This window comes from Lolium perenne, chromosome 4 (genome assembly GCF_019359855.2).
Source record: "Lolium perenne isolate Kyuss_39 chromosome 4, Kyuss_2.0, whole genome shotgun sequence".
NCBI classification, from domain to species: Eukaryota; Viridiplantae; Streptophyta; class Magnoliopsida; order Poales; family Poaceae; genus Lolium; species Lolium perenne.
Window position 1 is genome coordinate 2,716,777 of NC_067247.2, and position 20,168 is coordinate 2,736,944.

The window sequence follows — 20,168 nt, forward strand, 5'->3', positions numbered from 1 at the left end:
GATACATAGAGTCACGGGCCAGTCTTTGTGGCTCGCAGCTCTGCTCCCCAAAAGGATTCATGCCATCTGTACTTAGACCAAACCATAAGTTCCTTGCCTCACCTGCAAAATCCGGGAACTCTCTCTCGATGTTTCTCCACTGCCGATCATCAGCGGGGTGCATCAACATCGCGTCTTTCTTACGTTCTTCCATGTGCCATCGCAACAACTTGGCATGCTCTTTGTTTCTGAACAAACGTTTCAACCGTGGTATTATGGGAGCATACCACATCACCTTCGCAGGAACCCTCTTCCTGGGTGGCTCGCCCTTAACATCATCAGGGTCATCTCTTCTGATCTTATACCGCAATGCACCGCATATCGGGCATTTATTCTCATTCTCGTACTTACCGCGGTAGAGGATGCAGTCATTAGGGCATGCATGTATCTTCTGCACATCTAATCCTAGAGGGTAGACAAGCTTCTTTGCTTCATACGTACTGGCGGGCAATTCGTTCTTTCTTGGAAGCAGCTTCTTTAATATTATCAGCAACTTTTTAAATCCCGAGTCAGTCACACCGGCCTCTGCCTTCCATTTCAGCAATTCCAATATGCTACCCAGCTTTTTCTGCCCATCTTCGCAACTTGGGTACAACAATTTTTGGTGGTCTTCTAACATCTTGTCAAACTGCAACCTCTCCTTATCTGTGCCGCAGTCTCTCCTTGCATCATAAATGGCCCGACGAAGATCATCATCACCAGGCTCATCTGGTGCCCGTTCTTCACCTCCTTCTTCTTCATTGTCTTCCATTGCGGTATCACCGTATTCAGGGAATATAGATCGGTAGTTGTCATCGTTATCTTCTTCATCGCCGTCTTCCATCATAACCCCTTCTTCTCCGTGCTTGGTCCAAACATTATAGCCGAACATGAATCCGTGCCGAAGCAGGTGGCTCTGAATGTCTCTTGAGCAAGAGTAATCCTTCTCATTCCGACATTTTAGACATATAAAACCTTCCTTCCCCTTGTTGGCCTCGGCCACAAGCAGGAAAGATTTCACGCCCTCTCTGAAAGCGGGATCGCATCGGTTACCGTACATCCATGGATGACTCATCTGCACCATATGTAAAATTATATATCAAACGCAATCACCATGCTAAAATTAGTACTGTGCGGTCTAGACGAGAAAATAGTTGCTAACCTTTTAGGACAAAAAAGAGGAGAAATCTTATTAAATAAACTCAAGTGGCCTCGTTCTCACAAACATTTCATCAAACACCTCTTGTGCACATGAAGAAAAAAAAGCTAGCATAAACCTCCACCTTCCACACCAAGGAAAAAATGTAGGGAGAATGTGAGGGGGGCTGGCTGTATATATAGGCCGAGACCTTTTATCCCGGTTTGAGCCACAAACCGGGACAAAAGGGCTGCTAGCAGGCCTCAGACCCTTTTGTCGCGGTCCGAGCCTCCAGCCGGGACAAAAGGTCCTTAAAGAACCGGGACAAAAGGCCCCGTGCCCTCCCGCTGGTTTCGGGGCGACGTGGCCTGACCATTTGTCCCGGCTCCAGACTGGGCCGGGACAAAAGGCCTAGACGGAAGGTCCGTTTTCTACTAGTAAGAGTCCCTTTCCACCGTGACACAGACCCCGAAGGGTACGCAACTTTTTTGGAGACGGCCTTTTTTTCCCTTTGAGATATATGTTCTCTTATTCTAAAATACCCGTATGGTGTTTACATGCCATAAGTATATTTTTGTACATGTATAATGTTATACGTAACACTTTTTATCTTTTAATCTCAGACGTCAGGATTAAAATCACCGGTTTATATTTTTTAAGCATATGTGGATTAACCTGGTGTCTCGAAAAACACCCTTATATTGCTTTTAGTATATACTAGGAAACAAGCCCATGCGTTGCAATGGGATAGTAAAAATCTGCATAAATACTTTTTTTGCCGGCCATGCTTGCACCTATAGTGATGGTGTCTGCCACGCAGAGCTGACAGCGTGCGTTAGCATTGCCACTATGACTGCAAGATCCTACTTCATATAGATGCTATTGCTACCGACAATAGTCACCTCCATCTCTCATCGGTTGACTTAGTGGACATAGCCCTGGCTATGTTTGTGATTGGCTAGTCGTGCCCGACCGTCTGATTTGGTTGTGTTGTTGTTGAATACAATGTGCTTCCTAGTCACGACTATGATTTCGATTGAGGTAGTCTTCGTTCGTCGTCGCGTCAGCATTTCTTCTACTCATCAATTCAGTATTTCGTACGTCACCTTCATATAAAGCCTGGTCTCTAACTTCGCTCTAGAAAAAGTACAACATATGGTACCCCTATGTTTTTTAAACAACGCTCATATATATACACCGGCCGACCGAGACTCCAGAAATCGATATATCTTAACGATGTGGCTATGATGTGGTCCGCATGAACCAGGAGGAAGGTCAGCCAGGTCATGATCCTCCTATTAGGGCATGTGCAATGGTTGATAAGACCTATCTTGTATTAACACACCACATAATGTAGATATAATAATAAAATAAGATATACAATGGTTGATTTTTAGTTTTATCTCTACTAACCAGCATGTCCTAAATATATGGTAAGAGAGATCGTACTAATAGATAATCTCTTAATTAAGAGAATGCACATCCTTTTTCTAAGCTTCTATTTTTTTCACTTTAGTATATATCTTACGTGGCATGGCTGAGAGATATCACCATTGTGCATGCTCTTAGTATAACCAAAACTTGGCAAAGAATGGATTAGTAAGATTTGCTCTTGAGTTGTAAGCTTATAGCTACTAACTTCCAGGACTGGCCAAGCTACAACAGGTTATTAATCTCCTAGATAGTGAATATATCACGAATTCACGATCAGTTAAGAGCTGGAGTAACAGAGACTGAATCATATACTTACGGCAGCAATACAATATCCCTCTTTTGCCAGTGCATACTGCATAGTGAATCCGCCAGGTTCAGCGTCTTGCTCTTTCACGGCAGGCAGCCATCTCAGCTTTAGCGGCTCGAATAGGCTCCCAAAAATGAACAAAGAGAGAAATTATTTCTCTGGCCTAAACGTATGCCTCAACCGTATTGGCTCTCTCTTCGCCGCAGGCGGCGATCTTCACAGATTTCGTTCCCTGATAATTCTCGGTACTTGCCTCAAATACACCGATCATCATCTTTGAGCCGGTAGCAAATTAGCAACCAGTCAAGCTTGCAGCCAACCTTGTCTGAAGTCTAGAATGCCAGAATCTGGGTATTAGCAACGCAACCTCTTCCGAATTTCCAGACTCCACGACAGAGGACACCACACAAATAAACGTCAAGTTGAGTACAAAATTGGAGAATGAGGTCAGCACCTCCCTCTCCCACATGTACAGGTCATAACCCTGCAAGTACTCGCATCTGGAGATCAACCTCCACAAGTGTCGGCTCAATGGAAGCCGCGCCGGCTTAAGAGCTGCTCGTCCTAGGCTGCTAGATCAGATGGGCGGGGTCGCCGCCTGCCGCTTGGGATGGGGTGTACCACCGGCCGCACGGGATGCACGAGATGCTGGAGGTGCCGCCGTCCTGGCGCGATGCAAGGATACATGGGCAGGTTTTCTTCGAATTGTGATGCACTGCAGGTCCAGGTCCAGCATCGGAACCTCCCTCCTCTGATCTAGCGCCCTAAACCAATCTCGTCGGCGAGTGTACCTCCTCGTTCCATCTAGAAGTTCCGGGTGTTACGCTTTATCGAAAGATCCACAAGAATCTGATCGTGGCTTCTGGAGATTGGATTGTATATAAAGCAAAATCACCTGTGTTGAAAAGTCACCCGGATATAGACTCCTGCTCATATACGTTGCTAGCCAAGATTTCCCTGTATAACTGGATTGAACCGGACACTGTTTCTAGCGACATCATTTGGTCGTAGGATTGCTTCGGTCGGACGAAATAGTACACCAGGTGGACGAAAGCGCAAAGATGACGGACCGAACCAATGAAACGTTAGCTCCTTTATTATTAAGTATAGACTAGTAAATTTGCCCGTGCGTTGCCACGGATTAGTTATTTATTAAATTATCACATGTTCTTGAAATAGAAAAAGGTCACCATAATGAATCACTTATAGTACATTGATTATTAGGAAAGCATTCTGATGGAGTTATCTTCAAAAGCATAATTGAGACAAATCGTTATATAATTCATGAAAAGATTGTGAATAATACATTTTCTTTAAGCATTCTATTTTTTTAAAAAAAATCTGGATATACCTCGTACTATTTTTTTGTACACACCGACATCATTTACACATTAACATATAATTATTGTTTGTCTAGATAAACTTTCTTCCACATCATAAATTCCCTGCATATTGTTGAACTGGATATTTCTGGAAAAAAATTATGAGCAATTTTTTTAAGAGTATTGCAATTGTCCATAAAAATTAGAACAATGAACCAAGGCTTTCCGCACTGTAGCCCTCCTAATCCAGCTCCGAGGTCGCCATGCTCTGTCTTGCTCGCCAAGTCTGATTCCTCCCCTCAGTCTCGCCTTCGTCTCCCAACCTCTGTGGTTTTTCCTCTTTCCACCATCCGTCTATTTCTCATGATTTGAGCCAAGCTTGCCTCTTCGTTTTTCCTCTTTTCTCCCCAGTTCGTCTCTGATCCAGACAATGGTGTAGCTTCCAAGGCTGCTTGTTGATAATCCCAGATTCTTATGTTTATAAACTGGTGAGGAATCGGTATAGGTGATCAAGGTGGGACTATTTAACGCAAAAATCTATTGTATTTAGCTCAGGTTGGAAGCTCTAGCTTTAGGATGGGACGTACCTAGCGGGTTCTTTCTCGCCACCTATTTTTCGCTATTCTAGACACCTGTTCGGAGCAACTTGTTATGACGAACCGTTTTCTAACTAAACGGGGGTAATGTTTTGTAATTTGTACAAGAAATAGGGGTAAATACAAAATATACCAAAAAGGGGAGAAACCTTAATTATTTGTTATTTAATAATTATTTGTAGCTTGATTATGCCCCAAAATATTCAGCCTATTAATAATACTCATAGGGGTCCTTAATTTCTAGAACCAAAGTACTACATGCAATTACCATGCATAATGTAGTGTGTCTTCAATTTAACATTTGAAATTCTATAGTATTTTTTGTTTAAGTAGGCAAACTGCTTTGATTGTCGAAAAAATGTAGCCAACCATCATAATATTGGTACAGATTTAATTTATTACATGATCCCGAAGCACCAAACCAGTTTGATGGGGTGAATTCCTGAACTGATCTAGTATCAGTGCAATCAATCAATAGACCAAGTGCAAGCTACCGAATGATATTTTCACTATATAGGATATTAGCACAAAAATGTAGATAGTAAAGTGCGGAAAATCGTATCTGGAAATCGCCTTGTCACTTCTCAAGACCTTCCAGAATTTGCTTATGTTCCTAGACAAATCCTGAACCATTGAGGCAATGACGCATTTTGAATCTGAATAAAAAAGCATCACTAAATTGTGGATAATCAGAATCGGTGCTTGCTGTCACCACTGTCTCGGGAGACTTTTGCCACTGCCCGGTCTGCACCCATTTGGAATGCAGGGGAATATTAATCGACTGAATTCCTTGCATACAGTTCCACATTAAAAAATCAGGAAGATGACATGAGCTCCAACCGGGGTGGGGAAGATGACATGAGCTCCAACCGTGGTGGAATTAGAGAAATTACCTGGAGCGGAGAAAATACGTGTTACCGAAGAAATCGTTGGTTAGTCGCTAGTTGCTCGCGCCATCTCGGAGAGCGGCAACAGCGAATTCGTCCCCTCCAGGTAATTGACCGGACGATCCGTCCCCTCGCAACCTCTGCCGATTTACTTATTTAGGACGATCGACTAAATCACGGTTCCGAAATATCAGCAGAGGGAATCAATCAATGGACGCGGCATAAGCTGGGAGTGGAGGACGGGGGCGGCCACGGTTGCTTCGCCCCTTGTGCTGCTTACTAAGGTCAGCGGAAACACAGGGACTGCTGCTACACCATCTCCCACTGACGTGAGCCGCCCTTTGCTACTATTCCTCCCAGCGCTGCCCTCTGCTACTTCTCTCTTTCACTCGTGAAGGCCTGAACGGGGTGTCGCTGCTGTGAGAGACGCGCATGCTACCGCCGCGGCATCGTCGCGCCGGATGTAGTGGCTCATTGCAACATCCGGAGGTCACGAGCGGGCTTCAGCCAAACGGCGTCTCAGCGTGTGGCGTCAGGCGTGAGATGCGGAGATGCCTTCGTGTAGATGGCCAAGTGGATGGCCGCCGCTGCCAGGGCGCTGTTGGTTCCGGTCTGGACAGCACGCCGACACACACCTCCGCACCAACGGGTTAAGCAAGGTCGCCGGACGGGCGGGTTTAGACCGTCGTTCGCGCGATTCTGGCGTGCCCCTGGGCGGTCGAAGGGCTCGGCGTTGACGTCGCGGTTGTCGACGACGATGCGGCCTACTTGTTATGGCGCCAAATCTATCGGCAGGAGGCGCGCTTCGTGATGATCATCTCCAACGAAGGCATCAGAAGCTGCGACTGCTGCTGGAAGGCCAGAGCGTGCCGGCGGCGCCCGCCATATCGAGGATGTTGCTGACAAAAGAAACCCTAACAAAAAACGATGGATTCTAGCTGATCGAGTTCCTGGGTCGTACGTGTATTATATATGAGCGAATACGTGTTTTGGACTCAGCTAAACACGCGACAGATATACCAGTTGTTGTTGGGCCGATGGGCCACATAACGGCCACGAAGGAGACCGACGGAGTACGAAATCGAACCAACCAGCCATCGATCTGGGCAACGAACCACGCATATTATTCACTTAGCGGTGGCATCAGCCATAATTATCATTTTCAGTACTGGGCGTCCCCCGGGGGATTTGATTTCCCAGCCCCCGGGTCCCCGTGCTGACACGTGTCCTTTTTGCTGCCGGGTAGCAAAAAAAGTCTCGATTTTGCTTCAATGTAGCAAAAAACGATTCGTTCAGGAAAGGAAGAAAAAAAGCTAATCTCGCCGGAGAACTTCGCCGGAGACCTCGCCGGAGACTCGTAGCAATAAACGTGCGCTATTGTAGCAAAAAAATCGACGACGCCGTAGACATTGACACGACCTCGCCGGAGGCCTCACCGGAGACCTCGCCGGAGACCCCCGTAGCAAAACGTATTGTGTAATTGTAGCAAAAATGCAGAAAAATTGTAGCAAAAAAAAAAATCCTTATGTAGCAAAATTAACAAAACGATGACCTCGTCGTCGAAGACATCGACGGAGATCTCACCAGCAGCCAACATCAGCACTGCCCAAGGTTACAACAACTATGTCTGCCTAAAACAGCAATGCTCGGAACCGTCTGTAGCAACGGTGGACATCTAAGATAGCAAAGTCGGTAGCAAAAAACCTCCCAACGCTGGCAGCAATGCTGAACGCCTAAGGTAGCAAAGCCAACCTCCGTCGACAGCAACGCCCGGACGCGCAAGGTAGCAGCACCCAGCCGCCAGCAACAACTCCCACGGAGACGCGTGGGGGCGGCACAGGGTGAGCACTACGAGTGCGGCCTCCTTGAGCGCTGACTCCTCCGATGTCTGATCTCGACCATGCTGGCGCTGTCGACGGCGCCCGCTCCGTGGCTGCAGGCTTCGTTTGAGGTTGAGGCAGGCGAGCTCCCGGCGGCAAGGCGGACGAGCTACGGGCGGCGAGGCGGGGCGAGGAGGGACCAACGGCGGCAGTCGAGTGCAGATGGCGTCCTGTGGAGGGGGTCAGGGGAGCTGGCGACCGCGCACAGGGGAGGCTCGCCATGTGCGCCGACAAGGAAGTGGTGCGGAGGCGGTGGCTGCGCGCAGGGAAGGCGAAGCACGACGCGGTGACGGCGGAGAAAGTCGGGGGAGGCGGTGGCTTGGTTGGCGCGCGGCGGAGGAGCAGGTCGGGGAAAGGCGATGGGCTGCGGGGCAGGGAAGGCGAAGCATGGCGCGGTGGCGGAGCGCGGCGGCGTAGTTGGGGCGCGGCAGCGGAGGTCCATGGTGGGGGATTTCTCTGTCTCGTCTCGTGGGCTGACAGTGTTGCGGGAGAAAGACGCGAAGAGATAAGATCGTGGTGGAGCCCACCCATCACGCGTCGTGCGGGGATGCAAGCGTTTGTGTGTGCGCGATGCCGTTCATCCGACGGCCACGGAGCCGGACGTTGCGGAGCGTCTTATCCCCCGGGGGGATTGGATCATTTTCCCATTGAAAATTGGGGGCAATTTTAAAACGGACGAAAAAAAGAGGGAGAAACCTTACTTCCTTTATTAGTAGGTATAGATATAGATATAGAATAGATATAGTTAAACCTTAGTAAATTTTAACTTTTGATTAAATTATATGCCCTGTATTTTAAAATTACCGAGGGAATATTGCATATATATACTCATTTTCTCATCGTTTTTTGCCATGAGCATTTTTTATTAAAAATTCTTAGACTATGCACACCCGAGCTTGGAGTCCTAGACCTACACATATTACAGAGACTCAACACCAAGCACGTACAGCTCGGACTAGCTCAACAACACACGTACACGGACATGACCAAGAGACTAACTACTAGTCCTAACGTACCTGACTCAAACACGCGCGCAGAACACACACCTAGCTAGCTCGTACGCACATGCATGCATGCATCCACAGCTCTAACCGACTGCACTAATCAAGATTACCTCTAACACGCACAGTTCAGGTCAATCTCGTTCGCTCTCGGCTTACTCCATCGTCTCGGCTGCAGCTAGCGCGTCTACGGCCGGGGCTGGTGCGTGATCTCTCCTGCGGCGCAGCTCGCCGACGAGCTTCCTCAAGGCGGCGGAGGCGCCCGCGCCGTCGCATCCCATGAACACCTCGCCGATGTCGGCGGGCGTGATGCGCACGTCGTCATCAGCGGCGAGCAGGCCCTCGGCCTGGGCCATGAGGCCGTTCACTGCTTCGTCGTCGGTATCCTCGCCAACTCCGAGGTAGTTCTTGGCGAGCACGCGGAGCGCGGCGGGCGAGCAGTATCCGAGCTCGATCTTGCGGTCCATGCGGCCTGGGCGGACCAGCGCCGGGTCGAGCCGCTCCGGGTGGTTGGTGGTGAAGATTATCAGGCGCTCGCCGACGCAGGAAGACCAGAGCCCGTCCACGAAGTTGAGAACGCCGGAGAGGCTTATGGACTCCTCCCGCCCAATCGCCGCGTTGTTGTCGTCGTCGTCTTGGTCGACGATACTACCGCCGCCCTTCTTCCTGCGGTCGGAGAGGTCGAGGGAGCAGTCGATGTCCTCGACTACGACGACGGACTTGGGCGTGGTGGAGACGAGCAGGCGGCGGAGGTGGGAGTTGGTGGCCACGGTTGTGAGCTCTAGGTCGTAGACGTCGAACATGAGGAGGTTGGCGATCGCCGCGACGAGGCTGGTCTTGCCGGTGCCGGGAGGGCCGTGGAGCAGGTACCCGCGCTTCCACGCGCGGCCGACGCGCGCGTAGTGCTCCCGCCGGGACGCGAAGCGGAGCAGGTCGGCACGGATCTCCTCGCGGAGCGCCGGGTCCACGGCGAGTGTGTCGAACGTGGAGGGGTGGGAGAATGCGTGGGAGGTCCAGAGGCGCTGGTACTCCTCGCCGTTGGTGTAGAGCCTGCGCTCCCGCGACGTGAGCCGCACCCTGGTGGCCTCGTCCATGACGTGGGGGATGTAGCTGTCGTGGACGAAGTCGCGGTGCTGACGCACGAACTGGAGCTCGAGGCTGCGGTGGACGCCACCGCCGGAGGGGCCCTGGCCGCCGCGATACACGTCGACGGGGCGCGCGGTGGAGGTCCACTTCACCGTGACGCCCTTCCAGGTGTCGTGGGCGGTGTGCGCGTCCGGGAGGGAGGCGACAGTGCTGCTCCCCCCGCGCGGCTTGTAGAGGCGCACGGCGGGGGCCGCGGCGAGGCAGCGCGCGCCGAGGTAGAGCTGCCCGGCATCGTAAAGGTCGTTGGCTACGCCGGTGACGGCGGCACCGTCGGCCTCGTAGATGAGGATGGTGGCCGTGGGGGCCCGGAACGCGGCGGCGACCCGCGCCAGGAAGCGGCGTAGCCACTGCTCGGCCTCCGGCGGGACGAAGTCCCGCATGGCCGTCCGGAACACCATGACCGTCGCGATCAGCGAGCCCACCGAGCGCCAGTCCAGGACCATCTCCATGGCCGCGTGCCGCGTCTAGCTTGTAGCTCGCTGCGTCTGAGTAGGAGAGTGGAGGTGGGAGGGTGGGTCTTTGTAGCTGGGGTTGCATATGGGAAGTGGCCATGGCCATTGGCTAGTTAGGGCTGCGCTGCGACAGGAAATATATGGTGGCAATAATGCTGAGTCTACGGACGGATTGCTACGGAAAGTTTCCTACGGACGTACTTGGCCTGCGGTTGTTTCTCTAGCTGAATTCTCTTGGACCCACCATCATAAGTCTACCCAATTGATTAATGCCACGGAGGCGTCCGTAAGTAAATTCCGTAACCTTCTTCCGTAAGTGATTGGTGACAGGAAGGGACATGCACCCTCTGGATGCCCTCCAATCCTCACCCGCTCAGAATAACCCAAGGCAAAAAAGATCCTAGGAATTCGGATTGCTTCAGATTCAACGTTTTGAACACTATAAACAGCACACAACAGTTATTTAAGAGTTTTAAATATTGCATAATACAAACAACAGCCTTTCACTGGTTAGACAGTAAAACAATATTTCTGAACAGTATGTACTACAAACAGTATACTGTGAACAGTACGTACTACAAACAGTATACTTTACAAGCATAAGATAATTTTGAGACATTTCTAAACAGTAAAACAGCAGTAATTCAACAATACAAATTCAATACCAAATGCGCACGTCGCACGCGTGGGTTGGGCCGCTCGCCTCGCGAGCCTTCTGTCGATTGGGCCACGTGTTGGACACGGATTAGTGCAAGGAGAGACAAAACGAGTGCCCAGGCCAAACCTATTCCAATCCTTTCCAATCCCGGAGCCGCCGCCTCCCCAGCTCCCGCTCCCCGCCGCCGGTCTCCTCTCCGGCGAGCCTTGTCGGCCGCGTCCTCCCGCTCATCAAGGCCCCTATACTCGTCGTTGTTGCGGGGGAACTGCACGTGCGCCGGCCGCCGCATCGAGCCCCCGAATAGCACGCGCGCCGGTCGCCGCCTCGAGCCCCCGAACAGCACGCGCGCCGGTCGCCGCCTCGAGCCCCCGCCAGCCCCTCTCTTCCCCGTTCATGCCGCCGACTCCCCGTGCGGTATCCTCCCCCTCCGTTGCACTGCCATCCTCATCCTCATTCGCTGGCCGACAACGCTAGCCGGACAAGAGACCGGCGGCGGCTCGCCGAAGAGGAGACCGGCGGCGGGGAGCGGGAGCTGGGGAGGCGGCGGCTGCGGGATTGGGAAGGATTGGAATAGGGTTTGGCCTGGGCACTCGTTTTGTCTCTCCTTGCACTAATTCGTGTCCAACACGTGGCCCAATCGACAGAGGGCTGGCGAGGCGAGTGGCCCAACCCACGCGTGCGATGTGCGCATTTGGTACTGAATTTGTATTGTTAAATTACTGCTGTTTTACTGTTTAGAAATGTCTCAAAATTAACTTATGCAAATCTGGTAAAGTATACTGTTTGTAGTATGTACCGTTCATGGTATACTGTTTGTAGTACATACTGTTCAGAAATATTTTTTACTGTCTAACCAGTGAAAGGCTGCTGTTTGTATTTGCAATGTTCAAAACTGTTAAGTAACTGTTCCGTGTTGTTTATAGTGCTCAAAACGTTGAATCTGAAATAATCTGAATTCCTGGAATCTTTTTTGCCTTGGGTTATTCTGCGCCTTTGGATGAGGATTGGAGGGCATCCACGGGGGTGCATGTTGCAGCGTGATATCACCTGATCTGTGTCCGACAGGAAGTGGTGGTGTCTGGTCTGGGCACCGTACACTTCACGTGCCATGTTTGTTGGGGCTGGATGTGGGAAGTCTCCATTGGCTAGTTGGGGTATCATTTTTTTGTTTTTAGCCTTTCTCCGTCTCCCTTTTTTTGGTGAAACATGTCATCGGGTGGGGGGCCCCCGTGTGTACCTTCGTTCGCTTCCCGCCACGCTAGGTCGCCTCATTTTTTGTGACTGGCTTTTGCATTATTGGCGTTTCTCCTGTGTGCTTTTGCCCTGCTTTTTTTTTGGGGAAACGAGTCGGCTGGTCACCACGGGGGAAGGGGCAAAAATGGTTTGATTCACGCACCATATGCGGTGCCATATTAGCATCTCCCCGACGCCTCAAAAAAAACGCCGGCTGGGTGGCCGTTTCAGGGGCGTCCGGACACATATCCGGACCGATGGGGGCGGCTGGCGCTCCCATACATCCTCACTGCCAGGCGGGACCAACCACTAACGGGTGGGCCTGTGATGGACGGGCTAGTCATGTTCGGACGCCCCTAGCCGACCCCCAAGGTTGGGGCGAACAAGGGGTTGCCAGACACTTTTTCAGGGTGTCCAAACCGATGGGGAGCACGCCTTCGATCTCTACAGCTGCAGATCGCCGCCTCTATCTACACGGCCGATTCCTCTTGCTAGATTTCTAGCTCCGCTGCCAGCTCAACCTCCTGCTCGCGCTCGTCTCTCCAGTCTCCATCCTTTTATCGGCTTCAACACTAGGCAACTTTGAGAACCGAGTAGTGCACGCAGCCCGCCAGAGTTCGATCCCCAGCGGCAAAAAGGTCATACTCGGCAAACTTGAGCAGATGCCGAGTATTTCCCAAAAAGACCTCGCCAAATATAGGATACTTGGCAACGATGCAAACATACACTCGGCAAATAACAAGCCACGTGTCAATTCTGCTCGCACTTGATAGCTCCATGACGGCGCCCCATGTTTGCCGAGCGTCCCCTAACGGACACTCGGCAAACAACTGCCAAAATTTCCCGCAAAATTTCGTTTCCTGCCCATGTGTTTGTTGAGTACATAAAAAAACACTCGTCAAATTTCATGTTTGTCAAGAAAGCAACTGAGGTGGGACTGACTTTCTCGCTGTGTTGGTGGATTCGAGCCGCGAGCTGGGTGTCGATATCATGCACGCACGCTGGAAGACGCTTTGAGTGTGCTCTTTCTACACGCCCCGCAAGCATAAATTGATTAGTTTTCTTTTGAGGGAATATGAATTGATTAGCTGCAGGGATCTCATCTTCTTGATTTGAGTAAGATATGCATGAAAGCTACACAGATTTGTTTGTTGTCGTCCGTCGGTACGTAAACTACCGCGGCCGTCCGTTCTAATTTATCATATATTCATACGCCCGCTTTGGCTGTTTGCCTTGAGAAAACTAGTGCTTGACCTCAATTTTTTCAAGGAATCAGCTCAATATGTAGTCCCTCTCCGCATATGCCTCTGTCTCAACCTCACAACTCAGAAGCAACATATCAGTACGATGGCATAGCATCCGGCAGGCTGCAATATAGTTCGAAAATATTTTTAATAGTATGTAAAATTGTCATTTTTCATACAAATCTTATTAAAATGCCTTTTTTTAAATAAAAAAAATGGATGCCATAGTGTGGTGACTTTACTTGCTTGTAGAACACAGTTTGCTTTGAAATTAAGGATAGATTGGTGCGTTGATTCTTGAAGAGTCGATTAGGTATCAGGTTTGCACTTGCTACAAAAATACAAGCTGCCGTTTAATCCTCACGGCCAGAAGGACGTGGATCCGCAATTCACGGCATGTGCACAGGACCGTCACTACAGGAAAACAGTCAGACGACGAAGCCGTCGTCACAGCTAAGAAGACGTCGGCGTATACCTGTGCCGACGGCCGCCGTCGGCGTAGCTTCATCGACACAGATCGGGTCGGCATAGCAGAGGTGGCCGTCGGCACAGCAGAGGTGGCCGTAGGCATATATGGTTCCAGTTTTTCTTAAATTTCCCCGTTTCTGCTTATTACAAATCCCCGCCACATATGCATATATATATTAGAATTAAATCATATACACACAAAGCCAAGACAAGTACAACATATCATATAGTCACAAATCACCACATATAATTAACATCCACAAAGACAAGTTCACATATAGTTATATAGATACATATCTCATGGCACAAGCACAACAAATTCACATATAGTCACCAAGTACATCAGTTTAATACCTTTTCTATTTTCTATTTCAGGTACCATGTACATCACCAAGTAAGGCAAAACCATTCGATGTTTCAGTTAGAAAAGTTCACCGTTAGTCAACTCCATCCCATTTTCAAGTTTGTCTTCATCACTAGTGCATGTTTTGCATTTTATAGCACATCGAAGATAAATATTTTACACGGGTTAAAAAAACCAGTAACTCCAACCTTACCAATTTAGTAACTAGGAACGCCTTGTCAGCCAATTAAAAACTTGATGACTCTGCACATCAGCTAGGTTGAGAATGCATATGAGCTAACATAGTTGCACAATCCAAAGCAAGAAACCATTGCCTACTTGTTAACTATATACCTTCTTATCCGTAAAAAACCTTCTAAAGGAGGTTGCACGCTGCAATAAGTGCGAGAGTGCAATGACGAAACTGAAGACCGAATGGATGCATAAAGTTCAAGACTCAAGAACCCATAACAAGCTCTATCAAACACTGTCCAAATTATGTCAAAATCCAAAAAAAGGAGAAGAAGCAGCATACTTCTTTCCAACTAAAAATCAACAATAGCACAAGAACAAATCAAGGAATCAAGAAAATTTATTTGTGGGAAATTATTTCAATGTTGAATATTAATTTAGAGAAACCAAATCTGCTATCTTAAAAGTGTGTCATGTACAGAAACCAATTTCCTCTTTTGTTTTAAAAACTGCATATCGTATATACCACTTCATCACTGAAAATTATAAGGAATATGCGTGTAAGCAAAACCATTGCTTCAGCTCATAAGAAGCTAATACAGGTAAAATAAGTTTACCATTTCATTGTGTATATATATAATCTAATCATATATAGGTTCGGCATATATATTGACTATTGATATAAAAGAAAACTTCTTAATATATCAGCTAAAAATTATTGTATGTAAGCAAGCTAAAAGTTCCCATAACCTAGATTCTAATTTGTACAACAAAAGACTCAAAATCCTGCCAATGACTTAGAACATTAATTATAATTATAAGGATAGACATTAAAAGTCAACAAATAAATAGAGAGCTTAGCAAGAGGAAAAATCGCAAGTTCAACTATGCCCATTTAAAATGTGATTTAGCAGTCAGAACAAACATATTTACCTGCTTCCCAATTGTTTCGCTGTCAAAAACAAATCCCAAAAAGTAGTTTGAGAAGATATTTAGATTGCTACAACCCATAAGCCCTCTTTGATATATTTTCCACAGTATGGTAATTATCTTGGCATGCTTGTTGGGCTGCATCTAGACCTTGGTCTAAGCGTGGGTCCAGTTTGTTTTTTCCTCCCATTGGAACTGGTCAATGCGGTGCACGTGGTGCAGCACCATCTGGGGAAGGCATGGGGACAAATCGTCCATGGTCCTGTGATAACCTGTAAATATGTATGTCCTTCGGATAATCATCCTCATTAAAAGCAAGAGAAATAGTCACATGTATCTACTTGATTAATATTGTAATATCTCAAATTGCTCTAAACATATTCGAAGCTAATAAAATGAGCACAGTATAGGGTGGCATATAACCTAATTGGTTTAGTTACAAGAACACTCTGATTCGCATCACGGAATAACAGTTAGATGCCAAGAGCCCAAGACTGTATACTTTGGATTTCTCTGCTTTGGGCTGGTTGTTGAATTTTTGCCAACAGAATGTCCTAATGACATGAACATATACACTAAAAAGTAAAACAACGGAACGGTGTGGCTAACTGGCCACATCCCAATAGGAAGTTCCGCACATGTTTCATTCCTTCCAAACGTTGTGTTCCTTGTTTGTCCAATTATTGGAACTCAAAAGAAAATTGGCGTACTACAAATGAACAAATGTGAAAAAAGTAAACTACAATCGACATTAGAGATATAGCGAAACCTAACAAATAAAGGACCATGCTTCTGACATCTGCCATTTCAAAGAATGATGACTAAACTTACCATGCTCTTCAGCACCTTCCCCGTCATGCTGGCCACTTAAATTGCCCTTTCTATCAAGGTGAGAGCCACCTGAAGGTGCTAGCCGTCTCCAGAGCTCCTCTGCTACAGGAATTACGTTCCCATTTGAAGGATCTCTGTGCAGAATCCAAACCCAGCAAAAACCATTAACTGCGAGTGTATCACCAACATTGCCGGGCAACTAAGAAAATATTAAGACCCACATAGTTTCTATGAAACAAGCTAGAGGTACAGGATATTAAACTGACACTAGTAGAAAAAGAGGCTTCCGTCCACCCCCATTAGTCCCCAAAATATAGGAACCGCGACTAAAGGGGTCTTTAGTCGCGGTTCGGGACACGAAACGCGACTAAAGATCTGGGCCCAGCGCGCTCGGTGGCCAGCTGGTGGACGGGAGGAGGCCAACCGCGACTAAAGGTCCTCAGGCCTGGCCAACCGGGACTAAAGGCCCATCCCTATAAAAGGCAGCTCAGCTCACTTCACTTAGCCATTTGGTGCCATTTCTCTTCACAATCTTCACAAGGGGTGGTGGGTTTGCTTTTGGTTCCTCTTATGCACACAAGGTGTTCGATGAAATGCTCGAGAGCATGAAACAAATATGATATGAAGTGTCCGAGCCACACTTGAGCTTTCTCATTTATTTTTTCTCCTCGATCGCGGTTAGCAACTTGAACCTTTCATGTGTCGTTGATAAAATATGCATGTGTGTAGTTCATTGTTTAATTTCTATTATTTGTAGCTAGTTAGTTTAACAAATGCATGATGGTTAATTATATATTTTATATAATAATAATGCAGATGAATCGGCAATGGATGTACGGTAACCGACTCTCCGGCGAGTTCATTACGGGTTTGAAAGATTTCCTCGTAGTGGCTAATGCGAACAAGCAGGGGGGTTTTGTTATCTGTCCATGTGTTGGCTGTAAGAATCAGAAGAGTTACTCTTCCTCAAGAGACGTTCACCTGCACCTGCTTCGGCAGGGTTTCATGCCAAGCTATAATTGTTGGACCAAGCATGGAGAAAGAGGGGTTATAATAGAAGAAGATGAAGAAGGGGATGATTTCATCGATGACAACTATCTTGATCATTTCAGTGATACTTTCATGGAGGATGCTGAAGGTGGGGAAGGTGAAGGGGAAGGTGAAGGGGAAGGTGAAGAAGAAGCACGTGATGAGCCCGCTGATGATCTTGGTCGGACCATTGCTGATGCACGGAGAGGCTGCGAAACTGAAAAGGAGAGGAAGAATTTGGATCGCATGTTAGAGGATCACAAAAAGTCGCTGTACCCCGGATGCGATAATGGTCTGAAAAAGCTGGGCTGCACACTGGATTTGCTGAAATGGAAGGCACAGGAAGGTCTATCTGACTCGGGAATTTCTTACAAAGCAGTAACTCAAAAGTCAAATTCTATTTCCTTACCATTTTGGGTGAGTGTTTCTGTCTTGAGCACATTCTCTTTTGTTTACTCTATGCATGGTATGTCTAATTGATGAGTTATGCATGACTGTGCATGTAACGTGTCCGCAGGTTCCACTGGATTCTGCTAGTAATTGAATTTCACACCTCCAGAGTTCTCATCATGGACTCTCTGAATATGGATCCAAAACTTTGGGTCAACATGAGAAATATGCTGCAAAGGTAATTATTTTCAATCATTTGCGCTCTATATCGATCAGCCTCTTTCGTTCATTTCCTAATATGAAGTAACTAATAACTCCCTGTTCATTTAATTTTCTTTGCCCTGTAGGGTTTGGAGACGGTTCTCAGATCAAATGGTCGGTGAATTCAAAAAAGAGCTAGAATTTAGAGTCTTACTGTCTGGGGATATTCAGCCACTGATACGTCTCCGACGTATCGATAATTTCTTATGTTCCATGCCACATTATTGATGTTATCTACATATTTTATGCACACTTTATGTCATATTCGTGCATTTTCTGGAACTAACCTATTAACAAGATGCCGAAGTGCCGATTCTTTGTTTTACTGTTTTTGGTTTCAGAAATCCTAGTAAGGAAATATTCTCGGAATTGGACGAAATCAAAGCCCAGGGGCCTATTTTCTCACGAAGCTTCCAGAAGTCCGAAGGAGAGACGAAGAGGGGCCACGGAGGGGCCACACCCTAGGGCGGCGCGGCCCCCCCCTTGGCCGCGCGACCCTGTGGTGTGGGGCCCCCGTGCCGCCTCTTGACCTGCCCTTTCGCCTATAAAAAGTCTCCGTGACGAAAATCCCAGTACCGAGAACCACGATACGGAAAACCTTCCAGAGACGCCGCCGCCGCCGATCCCATCTCGGGGGATCCAGGAGATCGCCTCCGGCACCCTGCCGGAGAGGGGAATCATCTCCCGGAGGACTCTACGCCGCCATGGTCGCCTCCGGTGTGATGTGTGAGTAGTCTACCCCTGGACTATGGGTCCATAGCAGTAGCTAGATGGTTGTCTTCTCCCCATTGTGCTATCATTGTCGGATCTTGTGAGCTGCCTAACATGATCAAGATCATCTATCTGTAATTCTATATGTTGCGTTTGTTGGGATCCGATGAATAGAGAATACTTGTTATGTTGATTATCAAAGTTATATCTATGTGTTGTTTATGATCTTGCATGCTCTCCGTTACTAGTAGATGCTCTGGCCAAGTAGATGCTTGTAACTCCAAGAGGGAGTACTTATGCTCGATAGTGGGTTCATGCCTGCATTAACACCTGGGACAGTGACAGAAAGTTCTAAGGTTGTGTTGTGCTGTTGCCACTAGGGATAAAACATTAGTGCTATGTTCAAGGATGTAGTCACTAGTTACATTACGCGCAATACTTAATGCAATTGTCTGTTGCTTTGCAACTTAATACTGGAGGGGGTTCGGATGATAACCTGAAGGTGGACTTTTTAGGCATAGATGCAGTTGGATGGCGGTCTATGTACTTTGTCGTAATGCCCAATTAAATCTCACTATACTCATCATGATATGTATGTGCATGGTCATGCTCTCTTTATTTGTCAATTGCCCAACTGTAATTTGTTCACCCAACATGCTGTTCGTCTTATGGGAGAGACACCTCTAGTGAACTGTGGACCCCGGTCCAATTCTCTTTACTGAAATACAATCTACTGCAATACTGTTCTACTATTTTTCTGCAAACAATCATCTTCCACACAATACGGTTAACTCTTTGTTACAGCAAGCCGGTGAGATTGACAACCTCACTGTTTCGTTGGGGCAAAGTATCTTGGTTGTGTTGTGCAGGTTCCACGTTGGCGCCGGAATCACTGGTGTTGCGCCGCACTACATCTCGCCGCCATCAACCTTCAACGTGCTTCTTGACTCCTACTGGTCCGATTAAACCTTGGTTTCTTACTGAGGGAAACTTGCCGCTGTGCGCATCACACCTTCCTCTTGGGGTTCCCAACGGACGTGCCAACCACACGCATCAAGCAAATTTCTGGCGCCGTTGCCGGGGAGATCAAGACACGCTGCAAGGGGAGTCTCCACTTCTCAATCTCTTTACTTTGTTTTTGTCTTGCTTAGTTTTATTTACTACTTTGTTTGCTGCACTAAATCAAAATACAAAAAAATTAGTTGCTAGTTTTACTTTACTTGTTATCCTGTTTGCTATATCAAAAACACAAAAAAATTAGTTTACTTGCATTTACTTTATCTAGTTTGTTTTATTTACTATTGCTAAAATGGCCAACGCTGAAAATACTAAGTTGTGTGACTTCACAACCACAAATAATAATGATTTCTTATGCACACCTATTGCTCCACCTGCTACTACAGCAGAATTCTTTGAAATTAAACCTGCTTTACTGAATCTTGTTATGCGAGAGCAATTTTCTGGTGTTAGTTCTGATGATGCTGCTGCCCATCTTAATAATTTTGTTGAATTATGTGAAATGCAAAAGTATAAGGATGTAGATGGTGACATTATAAAATTAAAATTGTTCCCTTTCTCCTTAAGAGGAAGAGCTAAAGATTGGTTGCTATCTCTGCCTAAGAATAGTATTGATTCATGGACTAAATGCAAGGATGCTTTTATTGGTAGATATTATCCCCCTGCTAAAATTATATCTT

At 47.5% G+C, this 20,168-nt stretch overlaps 1 protein-coding gene across 1 annotated transcript; it reads right to left on the reverse strand.

The window, feature by feature from the left end:
• Positions 1-8,406: 8,406 nt before the first annotated feature.
• Positions 8,407-10,302, reverse strand: LOC127349364 (AAA-ATPase At3g28580-like). Its single transcript, XM_051375106.2, has one exon. The coding sequence runs from the start codon at positions 10,176-10,178 to the stop codon at positions 8,739-8,741; it is 1,440 nt and encodes a 479-aa protein (XP_051231066.1). The 5' UTR covers positions 10,179-10,302; the 3' UTR covers positions 8,407-8,738.
• Between the last annotated feature and the right edge of the window lie 9,866 nt (positions 10,303-20,168).